Source organism: Xiphophorus hellerii, chromosome 4 (assembly GCF_003331165.1).
Source record: "Xiphophorus hellerii strain 12219 chromosome 4, Xiphophorus_hellerii-4.1, whole genome shotgun sequence".
NCBI lineage: Eukaryota > Metazoa > Chordata > Actinopteri > Cyprinodontiformes > Poeciliidae > Xiphophorus > Xiphophorus hellerii.
The window spans coordinates 12235921-12248552 of NC_045675.1; the positions used below are offsets into that span (position 1 = coordinate 12235921).

General features: G+C 37.9%; 1 protein-coding gene and 1 non-coding gene across 5 annotated transcripts; both read left to right on the forward strand.

Annotated features, from left to right (window-relative positions):
* The first annotated feature begins 390 nt into the window (after window positions 1-390).
* Window positions 391-11075, forward strand: LOC116718777 (protein eva-1 homolog A-like). 4 transcript variants are annotated; one of them, XM_032561003.1, is made up of 5 exons: window positions 391-1018; window positions 3902-3994; window positions 6939-7106; window positions 8110-8469; window positions 9712-11075. In XM_032561003.1, exons 3-5 carry the CDS (start codon window positions 7004-7006, stop codon window positions 9822-9824), a joined length of 576 nt encoding a protein of 191 aa, XP_032416894.1. In that variant the 5' UTR covers window positions 391-1018; window positions 3902-3994; window positions 6939-7003; the 3' UTR covers window positions 9825-11075. The 4 variants fall into 4 exon arrangements, with proteins under 4 accessions (XP_032416894.1, XP_032416892.1, XP_032416893.1 ...); XM_032561001.1 differs by lacking the exon at window positions 3902-3994; XM_032561002.1 differs by lacking the exon at window positions 391-1018 and having other exon boundaries at window positions 3080-3994.
* Window positions 11076-11603: 528 nt separating this feature from the next.
* Window positions 11604-11722, forward strand: LOC116719285 (5S ribosomal RNA). Its single transcript, XR_004339156.1, has one exon. It is a non-coding gene; the product is annotated as a 5S ribosomal RNA (ribosomal RNA).
* Window positions 11723-12632: the final 910 nt, after the last annotated feature.

A 12632-nucleotide genomic window follows, 5' to 3' on the forward strand; every position in this document is an offset into this window, starting at 1 on the left:
AATTTAATTAACTCACAAACCAATCATCTTGTGTTCTCAAGATTATCTTGTGTTGAGAAAACCATCGGGAAAACGTAGATTTAGAATACGTCAGCTCTCAGCTTCCATAGGTTTTTATTTCAGTATTTCAGTTTTGGGTTGTCATATTTTATTTTAGGTATTTAAAATATCTTCCAGTTCCAGTGTTAAGCTTATTGCTCTTTGAGAGGGAAAACTTGCATTGTTATGCAATTATTAATATATTACTTAAAAATAATCTCAAGACATCGATATTACCGTTTATTGCAATAACTTCTGGGTCAATGTATCGTTCTGTAAATTTGTTATTTTGACAGGCCTGGTTGTGACAAGTTTTACATTGTAAACACTGATTTAGTGACATGACAAATTGCTCTGTGTTTTCCTCTCCTCTCTCTAAGCAGGAGGAGTGGCACCCGGTCTGCAAGTGCAGTTGTGTGAATGTGTGTATGGCGTCGTTGCCTGTAAATGAGAGGAAGAAAAGGATGCAGAGGTTTGGCAGCGAGGGAGGAGGAGATTCACTCGACCTGTCCGGGTCTTTCATGTCACATTTCTGCCCTCGGGATCTGACCTCTGTAACCCTGTCTGGAAAATAACCTGGAAAAACTAAAATGGAATAATGGAAAACTGCCCTCTGGAAAAGAGTCGGAGCAACGCACCTCCTCTTCCTCTTCCTCCTCCTCTTCCCTCCTCGTCCTGCTGCTGCATCAGACAGGAGAACTGAAGAGAAGAATGAAAGACGTTTTTAATTTGCTCCTGCAGAACTCAGGGAGAGGCGCTGGAGCTTGTGTGCCAAAGTGAAGGCTTTATGTGGATTTATGCATCTGATTGTACAGTTTGAACTGTTTTAGTTTCTGTTTAAGAGGAAAGAGAACATAGTGGAGGGAGAGAGGAGGAGGGCGATGAGCAGTGAGATGAGATGACTACAAAGGACAGGAGTAAAGAGGAGAGTTGAAGAAGAGAAAGCAGAAGACTGGGATCTGGATCCTGTTATTAAACGGTACGTATAACAATGTACCTAATATTTGCTAAAAACTGTACTTTTTGGTAGTCCAGATGCAAGTATTGCGCAGTAAGTCTCCTCTGTATTCCTTTTTGTCTAGATATTTAACGCTGCTTCTGCTCAGTTTGTCTACTTTCTGCTGCTTTCTTTGCATTTTGTCTCATTTGATTGTTTCTGCTCTCTTTGCATGTCACGTTAGCAGCAGGAGAGGGAAAGGCCACTGTCACATCGTGTTAGTGATATTAGACATGCACAGAGGGAGAAATACACTTCAGCTTTGATGAGAGCATTCTGGAAGATGTGTGCATGCGTGTGTGTGTGTACGCGTACGTGCAGGGGTGTGTGCGCGTGCGTGTGTGTGTGTGTGTTCAGAGACAGAGTTGTAGGAGCGACAGTTTTCTAAACCAACATTTTGCAGCGCAATAATCTGGTCATTCACAGCAGAAAGGTAATGAAGATTACACTCTGATAAAACAAGGATCAGAATTAGTTTGTTCCTAAATGTTTCTTAATTTAACAAAAAAAAGAAATAAAAATTAGCAGTGAGAATGCAGCATGCTCACCAAGAGCAGATTGTCTTCTGAGGATTTTAAATACATGTGTTTTATTTTAAATGGTTAATGTTTTTGAATTACTGTACATCACACATTGAAATAACCAAAATTACACACAAAAAAACTTTGAGATCTGGTCATTAATAATAAAATTAATCAATTATTCAAAAATCTTTTAGTCTACTATCCACTCATTGAAAGTGAGCAAATATTAAAGTGTATAATAAAAATACTAGTTTTTTTCTTCTCTGTTCAATATTAAATTAGACTAAACGTTTCCTGTGTTATATAAATTAGGACTACCAAAATTAGTTTAGTTTAAAAATTGACAGAATAATGAGAAAGAAAGAGATTTTTAATTTTTAAAAAAATTTTTTTTTAGATTTTTTAAAATTAATTTATCCAAATTCAGAAGTTCACAAGAAAGCTTTTAAATATTTGAGAAAGCCAAATATTTGTAATCTCAAGGCTTTGTTAGATTCTGATTTATTCATTTAATTTCTCTTTGGGATCAGTTAAGTACTTTTGAATTTGAATTAATTAACAACAACCTACTTTCATAGGATGAGAACTCAATGAAAAAATTAAATCTTATATTAAGTGCACGTTTTAGATACAACAAAGTATTTTGATCATGTTTTTTTACCTTAATTTTTATTTCATGTTAAAATCACAAACATTTAGGATCTTTTTACTCAAATACAGACTTTCACACACAAGTCATTAAACATTAAACTTGGATAAGTTTTTCAAAGAATATTGTTGTTATTGTATTATTATTATTATTGTTATTATTATAAAAATGCTTTATAGACCAACAAAAACTTTTTATCAAGACGACGGGGTTCCATTAATGCCAAAAATATGTTAATGTGTCTACAGCATGTTTCTATGGTGCGTTTGTAGTGTGTTTGTGTACTGTGCTCTTATGTGTATATATGTAATTTGTATAAACATAGCCATAGACACATGAACATATTTTTGGCACCAATGCTGTGTTCACACTGCAGTCTGAAATGATCCAATTCAGATTTTTTTGCCTTAATGTGACCTGAATCTGATCTTTTCATTACTGTTTGAACACAGGTCGGATTTTTTGACTCAGGCCACTTGGATATCCGATACGTATCAGATCTTTTCTGATCTGAATTTTCAGGTCTCATTCATCCGACCTGAACATCACTGATACTCGACAAACGTCACTATTCTGCGTCCTGATACTCGGAAGCGGGAAGAATAACAACAACCATGACAGACTTTAATGAGGATTAAGTTCCTACTATGCTGCTCCAGTCGGATAACAACTTCAAATGTGTAAGCTATGCTCCACCTTTAGCCTCCATGTTTACTTCCGCAAACACTGAACACTTCTTCTCTTTTGTGGCTGTTGGCAAAACACTGAGAACGCTGACGTTATTGCGCCCTCTACTGCGCATGCAGGACACTTTCAGGTCGTTTGCAGTTCACACTGGAGATCGCATACAAGACGCATTTATTTGGAAGTGTGAACGACCACAGCAAAAAAAAAATTTTATTCCACAAAAAATCAGAATTGGGTCACTTCATGCTGCAGTGTGAATGTAGCCCAATAGAATCTCATTTAATACCTGTTTTGTGTATATGGCTGTAGTTCTTCTATATGTTGTGCAGCTCATGAAGTATTTATTATGCAAGTATGTAATTTGATTTAAAAATAAATGCAGTTTGTACAGTTTTTTATACTGTAAGAATGCATCCCTTATCACCCATGTTATTGTTGTTATTCATTAATCACTCCCACCAGAAACATGACGTCTATTTCTTTTAAAATAATATTTTGTTATTTCTATTTAAAAAAAGACAAATGGACAGTGTCAGTGATGGATGCAGCTAGATGATGGTGTTATGTTGTGGTTTGTGTTGTGTTGACTCCTGGACAGAGGGGCAGTGATGACTTGGCTGCAGGCCTTGCCGTGTCTTTCTGATGTCATTACATAACTGTGATGCTCAGTTGCCTGATATTAGAGTAAGAGATTCATTAGATGCCTATTTTAAAATCTGGGCTCGTAATAACCTTAAATAAAAAAATCATGTTGACATGTTTCCTGCTGTAAGTCGAACTGTCGCATCCAGACTTTGGAGGGAAAGCAACAGAGGGTGAGAAGGAAGGGCAGCCTCTTCCTGGAGCTTTTCCACACACATCACAAAGCGACTCTGACAGTCGGTGAATTTAGAAGTGCTTCGAGGTTGTGTTCATGCTATGGTCGACAGTCACGCTACTAAATTCCTCGGTTAGTATTGTTAAACAATTCAAACCCTGATGTGCTGCTTTTCTGAGAATGAACAGGTATGACAGGGGGAAAAAGCATCTGGATGTTTTCAGAAATGTGACAGTCCGAAACACACATCTGTCCTCCAGCACGCTGTCTTTTTATTGCAGGTCAGTAGTGCTGTCTTTCTGCATTTTTCCAGCTGAAGACATCCTGAGAAATTAGGCCACTTTGATCTCCTCTGAGTGCATCATACATTTTTTATTTATCAGAGTTTAAACTCGTGCCCTGTCTTTACAGCTTCTCATCACGAGAGTACAACATTTAGGTTTTAACGTCAATGTTTTCGCCACAGTTTAAAATTTAAATGTTTAAAGACAGTGTCAAGCAATTTCTAGGTGTTAAAAACAGAAGCTGCTCTGTCTTCACAGATATTTTCTTACACTGGATAGGGGAAAAATACCCAACACATATCCTGCATATTTCACTGACATTTAATTCAACTCTGCTTACCCTGTTTTGGTCAGTTAGGAATGCCAAAAATAATTTCGGTTGGGGTTTCTGCTTGGGTTCCATCACCTAGCAACCCCCTAGTGGAGTTCCAGCATTTTTGGTCAGTTGGTTTTACTGCTGCATGCGGTGAACAGTGACTCCTGGAAAAGACAAGAGTTTTGCTGTAGACTTACCATGTAGAAACCACTTTCTGGATTCTTCTTCCTTCAGGTGTATTGTTGAGTTGGGGCCAGCAGCAGCGTATTTGGATTTAAAGTGACAAGACGCTCTAAAACAGCTCATTCTGAAAGGAGCTCACAGTAGGTAGAACTGAGCAGACTGAAATCTCATTATCTAGGAATAATTTTGTGCAAAAAGAATACAATGGGCATGTTTTGTGACCTGACCTAACCTGTTCAATAAAGCATAATAGGTCACCTTTAAAGTTATTCTTGTATAATGCCGTGAACTCAAAGACTCTGAGCAAATGTGTTTAATATTCTAGTTGCAGAGCTGAAGACAAAAGCAAAAGCACAACAAAAGCTTAAGCGGGACCCTGGAAGGTGGTGTGCCAGAATGTGAAAGGTTGAACGCAAGAATTTGTTACCCAAGCCATTACCTTTTACCTTGTGTTGGCATTTTTAGCTCCAACAAATATGCTGGAAGGAGAAAACAGATGCCTATGCTCATCAGTGTTTTGTTTCTGTCAGGTTTATTACCACAAAATACACTAAAAAGGGATCTGCTGCTCTTTATTACCTTTAAATGTCTAATTAGGACAGATTAATCAGGAGAAAACAATGCAGTGACCACTGCAAAACAGAGATAAGCAATTACAGTGAAATATAAACTTCTAGCTAAGAGTAATTTAAAAGTCCCAGCTAGAAATACAGAACAGGCTACAAATACTTCCTTGAAGTTGCAACAACACTCTGACTTCAAGATGAGAGCACCAGTACTAATGGACTGGGATTTTTAGGAACTTAATCCACGGAGTCAAGTTTAATCCAATCACTGACTGGTACAACTTCGTGTTCACTTCATCTCATCCTCTTGTACCAACACCACCTATTCCCACTGGAGGAAGAGATTATCTTTGTAATTGCCATTCATTGGTTTTTGCCAGTCTGCTGACTGCCGTAAACACTGAAAACATTCAACATCAACTAATTTTGGGTGAATAATGTAGTCCTTTCTGTGTCAGTATGATATGATTCATTATTTAAAATGTGTTAATACCGATTCACTCTGTTCATTGAGTGGGTCTGCAAAACCTGAATATTGTGAAAAAGGAAATAAATAGTGTATTTTAATGCAAAATAAAGTAGATAGGATACATGTTGGAAAGTATCGACAACTTCAACATTTCTGATGGCGACCTTTCGGAGGTGATAAAGCTCATCGGAGTCATGAGCTCCTTTCAGTATGTTTTCCACTCAGGCTGGGACTTTGGACATTTATCTGTGGTGACATGGTCACTGTGTGAGCATTTAGCAACACCTGTCCTTTTCCACATGCTCCGCACAAAGGTCAAGTGTACAGACCTGATGGACGACGCACCGCCTGGGGATTATTTCACTGCAGCCAGGGAAGAAGAAAAACGAGGTGGGAAAGTGAGAGGAGTTTAGTTCACTGTGCAGAAACAACACAAAAATAGATTGCCTGCTTTAAGAAACTGAATTGTGAGTTAATTAAAGGAACCTATGATACTTCCTTGAACAGGTTATTATAGCTCTATGGGCTACACAAATCATGTTTGTTACATTTGTTACACAAAATTATTCTTACATAATAAGATTGCCTTGTCTTGTCACTTTAAATGCAAATTAGTTGCTGCTGGCCACGCCGCACAAACTCAATCTTATCGTAGAAAAGCAGAAGTAGAGCCTCCTGCACAAACAACAAGAATTCAGCAAGTAGTAAGTCAGTGACAAAACACTTGCCTCTTCTAGCAGCCATTGTACAGCACATACAGCAATATGTAGCACAGCTGGCTAATTGTGCTGGAGCTTGGCTTGGGTTGCTAGGTAACAGGCTGGGCTTAGCTGAGGTTGCTAGGTAACGACACATTGATCGTGGAATGTGAGGTCTTTGAAACGGCTCATTTTCTAGGCATCAAAAAACATTAACTTATTGCCGAAAAACGGCTGAATGTTTTTTTTAAACACTTGAACTATTTTTAAAGCAATTGAGGCCACAATGACCTTTATTGTCTATACAAACCTGCAAAATGTGAATTTTGCATAATAAATCCCCTTTAAATAATAATCAATTACATCTAGAGTGCTTCTTTAGTTGCACATAGCTGCAGTTACGAATCATATGCCATGACCTTGTATCGGAATGAGTTTGTTCTGCGTTTACTAAAACCAGAGATTAATGAGAAAACTCAGCTGAACATCCAGTAGTTTTATGAGTTTCACTTTTCATCTTCATTCTGTTTTTAATAAGGATGTTACTTTTTAAGGTGAATTTGTAATCCTTTATTGGCACTAATAAATAAATTGCACTATTAATATTACCAATAATTATTATTTCAAATGCTGTGCAGAATTGTTAGTTTAGATGCGACAGAACCATTCACTTACTCGTCTGCTTTTTCCTAAAAACCTGACAATCGAGGAGGAGAGATGAGGCACTGATCTAACTTCTCCAGGAACTTATACCGATCTCATCTCTGCCACAACATGAGCACTCCAACACCCGGAAGCCCAAACTCGGAGGTGAAGATGGGGTCCCAGGAGATGGCGATGCTGAGCAACCTTTTGGCTGCTTACACTTTCATTGCAGGTAGGATCAACAATTCATGTGGGATTGTCTGTGATCAGTCTTTTAATTATAGCCCTCATGTATTTCTGTGTTGAACAAACATTTGAAACATCAATGGCTCTAAAAATGTACTCAAGTAAAAGTAAAAACTGTCCAATAAGTTACTCAAGTTAAAATGCAAAAAGGCTTCTGGTTTAAAGGCTACCCAAGTACTGAGTAAACTGATCAGCACATCTGATTTCATATTTAAAAATTACATCATCAGACAGACAACATTGTAAAGTTATGTCCAAATTCTGTTTTTTAAGACTAAAATAAAAACATTCAAATAAATAGCTTGGTTACAAAAGAACAGATTCAGGCAGCACTTTTCCAAACTTCTGGAATCTCTGGAGATTATTATGCACAGAAGGATTCTTCATGAAATCAAGAACATTATGGATAATCCTGACCGTCTTCTACATGAGACTGTCTTGAGAAAACAGAGTATTATCTTCAGTCAGAGGGTTCTTCAGATTCGCTGCAGTACAGACTGCTACAGGAGATCTTTCTTGCCAACAGCCATCAGTGTCTACAATAACTCTTTGAAGAATTTGAATTAATATCAGTTACGAGATATTAATTCAAATATTCAAACAATTAATTTGCCTTTGGGAATTTGAATTTTTGAAGCAGTAAATAAATAAATAAAATATAAATTTGTGCAGATACATGGTCAATGGAAACTTATCTGTCTGTTTTAAATCAGACTAAACCTTTCCACCTTTGAACCGAAAGGAAAATAAATGTAATTTTTAAGCATTTTGATTCCAGGTTTTAGCTGTAATGTCTTGATTCTGTAAATATGAGGAATCAAAGGTGGAAACTAGATGAAGATCAGGCAGTGAAAACAGGAAGTTTGATCCCAGATGAAGAGTTTGAAGAAGCAGAGAAAGGAGGAGATTCAGAACGTAAAGACAGAGGAGGATGAAACCATCGGCTGCCTGTTTAACTCTGAATTGATTGTTGCTTCCCTTTATCGCAGACCAACCTGAGAGAACGGCACTAGTGTTCCTCGGCGGTGTGTGTGTTGGACTCCTGGTCACGCTGTGCGCCATCGTCTTCCAGATACACTGCCGAGCGGACTGCCACTATGGCAACAGCAACGACCTTCAGAATCGCCAAAGGGTCAGACGTCACCGTCGCCAGCACCTCTGTGCCCGCCCTCAGCTCACAGACGGTAACCCAGACAACAGCGGTGCTGTGGTTGTGGCCTCTGGAGTGACTGGGAACACTGGGGACTGTGAGCCAGAGGACTGGGATGACACGTCTGACCTGTCGGCACGGCGACGCAGGCGCTTCGAGAGAGCTCTGCTGAACGCCACCATGTTCACATCTTCTGAGGGTATCTGTCACAGAAACACTTTTTAATGGTTCTCAGTTTTATAGTCTCCTTTAATCAATCAATCAATCAATAAAGTTTGTACAGAACATATCAACAGCAAGGCAGCTCAAAGTGTTTTACATAATAAAAACACAAAATTACAAAGTTTTAAAGAAAGTCAACAATTGAACAAACATTACATTTTGATGAGTGCCAACACTAAAATCAGACACATTAAATATGTTGGTCAATGTTTCATTTATGTTCAAAAGAAACTCTAAACAGGTGAGTTTAATGAAAAAATTATGTTACAAATATGCATTCAAGCTTCAAATGTGAATTCAGCTCTTGTTACCTTTGATTAAGATGCGTTAAAGAGCTTAAAATAAACAAATCTTTTAATAAACTGATCTCACGCTGTAAGCTCTTTATTCTTTGGGGAAACATAGGAGGTCTATTATGCAAAATTCACTTTTTTCACATTTTTCTTTTTCCATTTGGGACTCAACTGCCTCTAAAATCAGCCCAATGTTTAAAAAACACACATCTGTTTTATAGCTATAAGTGAATGTTTTTTGGTGTCTGGAAAATGAGCCATTTCAAAAACTTCCTAATTGTTAAGTCAAATTGGGTGCTGTCACCTAGCAACATCAACCGAGTCCAGCCTGTCACCTAGCAACCGAACCATAGTTCCAGCACTTTTGGTCAGCTGGTTTTACTGCTTTATGTGCTGTACAATGGCTGCTGGAAAAGTTACAAGTTTTGTTGTTGACTGACTTAAAAAAACAGCTCTGAATTTCTAAATTGGTAAAATAATATAATTAATGTAGGAGATACGTGTATGTCTTGTTCAACCATAACAGTGTAGGGTGACAACTTGAAGATTTAGGACGAAATGGTTGTTGTTGGCATCTGTAAGAGTTCAGCAAGAGAAACATGTTAAATGTGTGTGAAATGTTCAATCCAGTGTGTTAAAAACTGTCATGACACAAACATAATCAAACATTGAGGCAGGGCTAAGAATGACCAAAGAATAAATGGTTTGAGACCTCGGCTCACTAAGTAAAACACTCAATAAATAACTCATCAAATGGATGAAAATTATTTTTTATGAAAATGTTTTCTTGTAGGCTCTGAGTTTAGCTCTGATTTTCTGGGTTTCTGCACACGGTCCAGCTTTATGTGATAAATAAAATGAAATGTTAAGTTCTAAAAGTAAATCAGAGGATAGGTGTTTAGAAGTGTCTGTTTGTGTGTCTTTAGAGCTGGACCGGGCCCAGCGACTGGAGGAGCGGGAACGGGTTCTTCGAGAGATCTGGATGAATGGACAACCAGACATCAGCACAGTGACTCAAAGCCTCAACAGATATTACTGATGGAAAACCAAAACGACAGATACAGATCGGGAAGAAAACAAAGCGCAGGCAGTCAGATGGATGACTGGTGCAGAAAAATGAACATAAACATGAAACAGTTTCCACTGCAGCAGTGAGCCTCTGAACAATGAGGTAACACTGGTTTGTTTGGGGCCCAACAAGAAGACAAGACAGAAATGGATTTTTCAAAGACTGCTTAGCAACAAAACTATTGTCTGTAGCTGATATTTAATGGACTCTGGGCTATGTGACTGCTGCCATTAATTTACTGGGATGTTTTCTCTTTTCTGTTTCTTCAGCACTTCTCAGTAAAACATGAAAAGGAGCAGAAGGGAATAACAATCTAGAGTCCACAGCTTGATTTTGTAGAATAATGTTGCTATTGTTTGTGAACCTGCAATAATCAGAGTGTTGCAACTTGATACTTTTATATTGAAGGGCAACTTCCTCTTCCAAGGCGATCATGGAAACTCTACGACAAACATGGTGATACGAATACTGGTGCTTTTTCTACTTGCATTTCAATTTCATCTAGTTGCACATTGAATGACATCAGACACATGAAGCACTGAGGATCATCAGCTCTGTTGCATCACTTTATGACAATCCTTAATCTGAGTTATTACAAAGAATGATTAACTTAATTTTAATATTTTATTAACTTTGTTTTGACGTAATGATTAAACTGCTGTATATAAGACATTAAAATGGTGGCTTTGCAGTTTTTTAAAAACACAAAGTAGACCTATTATGCAAAATTCACATTTTGCACATTATTGTACTTCCATTTGTTTCTCTACTGCTTCTAACAACAGCACAAGCACGTAAAAATAAATGCATACATTTAATTTGTGTGGCTTATAGGAATGTCAATCAATTGAATCAGTTTCAGAATATGCAGACAATTCTTGTTTTTAGAACATAAAATGAAAATATCTGATGCATTATTAATCAACCTTGAAAAAAAGAAGAAAAAATAAAATAAAATGAGTATTTTAAACCCTAAAATTAATATAAATTCATGCAGGTGATGAGGGTATGGATATTTTGGACCAGAACAACCAAGAAGAAAAATTGTAAAAGTGTGTAAAGTTCGTCACCTGGTGTCGAAAAAGTGCAACTGCATGCTTTCTACCTCTCTTTTTTTCATTCTTTCTTTATTAAAAACGTTACTATGTTAACTCAGGTCAAATTTCAAGTAAAAATATAATGAAAACAATCTAAGCAAACTAGCACCAGATAAACAAACAAACAAACAACAAAATCCCCACAAAGTACGACTGTAAATACAGCAAAAAAAAAATTTAAACAAAAAAATCAAGAAACTCCAACAAACTGGGATAGTAAACCAATCCCATTTGGGAAATGGGCAGAATAAGAGAAGAAAAAACTTTGTACTAGACACAAAGTGGATTCAGGTTCATTACTACGCTAACAAAAGGTGACCTGGAAGCTGAGGACATCTAGCGGTGATGAGGTGAAACAGCACACAAAATGACAGGATTTAAATCCAACGACAAAAATCAGAGTTCAGAGTTCAGAGTTCTTCTGAAAAGAAGAACTAAGTTCTTTTCAGTTAGTTTTATTTCTCTTACACAACTTTTTATTTATCTACGGCTAAACAATAATCGATGTCATGTATGTGCTCCAAAAGCAAGAATGCTTAGCTTGAACCGAAATGGATGCCGTTAGCAAAGTGAAAGATGACATTAAAGCAAAATATACATTTCTCTCGCTGCTTTGTGTCAAATAAATTGTCTGTGTCGCTGTAGGTTCTTCGTTTACGGCCATACCACCCTGAACACGCCCGATCTCGTCTGATCTCGGAAGCTAAGCAGGGTCGGGCCTGGTTAGTACTTGGATGGGAGACCGCCTGGGAATACCAGGTGCTGTAAGCTTTTGCTGACTCTTTCATTAATATATCTTTTGTGAAAGACGACACCGAAGCACAATGTGCCAGAGGTATGAATAAATGTACAAGTTTTTGCCCATGTTGAGTTAAAAAGTGTGAAAAAGCAGAGTGCAGGTCGTTAGTGCCCCCTGGTGGCAGCAAAAGCGTACAGCACCTGGTATTCCCAATGCTGAGTTTCTGCAGACGGTTTCCTCAAATGCAACTGCAGTTAAAATAATCAACTGTTGAAATCCTGAAATGTTTCGGTGAACAACTGTTGTGTAGTCAGTTGTTTTCACAGAGGGAATTCCAATATGAGGTTTGTAAACTTGGTGGAAGAGACGCCGAGGCTGGCAGCAGCCTAATGTTAGCTGTACTGATGAAAAAATGCTGGCGACAATAAAAAAAAAACCCGACAGAAACAAAATGCACGGTTCTCTCGCTGCTTTGTGCCAGATAAAGTGTTTGTGTCGCTGTTGGTCCATCGTTTACGTCCGATCTGGGAAGTTAGGCAGGGTCGCGCCTGGTTGACGCTTGGATGGGAGACCGCGTGGGAACACTAAGTGCTGTAAGCTTTTGCTGGCTCTTTCACTAAAATATCTTTTGTGAAAGACGACACTGAAGTAAAATGTGTCAGAGGTAATGAGCTCCTCGGTTGCAGATGACGTGTTATCGACGTCACCGACTGCAGCTGGGGGTCAGGAAGTAAATGCAGCCCGTTTATTAATGTTTGTTCCAACTGTTCTCATAGAGAGAAAGATGAACGTTATTTTCGTGTTTCGAAAGTAGTTGGTCACAGGGGAGTTAATTTAAAAAAACTTACAGAAAAAAGAGGAGAAAAGTGGATCAACAATCTAAGCTAAAAACAGGAGGAAACTACAATACCAGAGTTTGTAGCGCCCACTTTTTAACAGGTA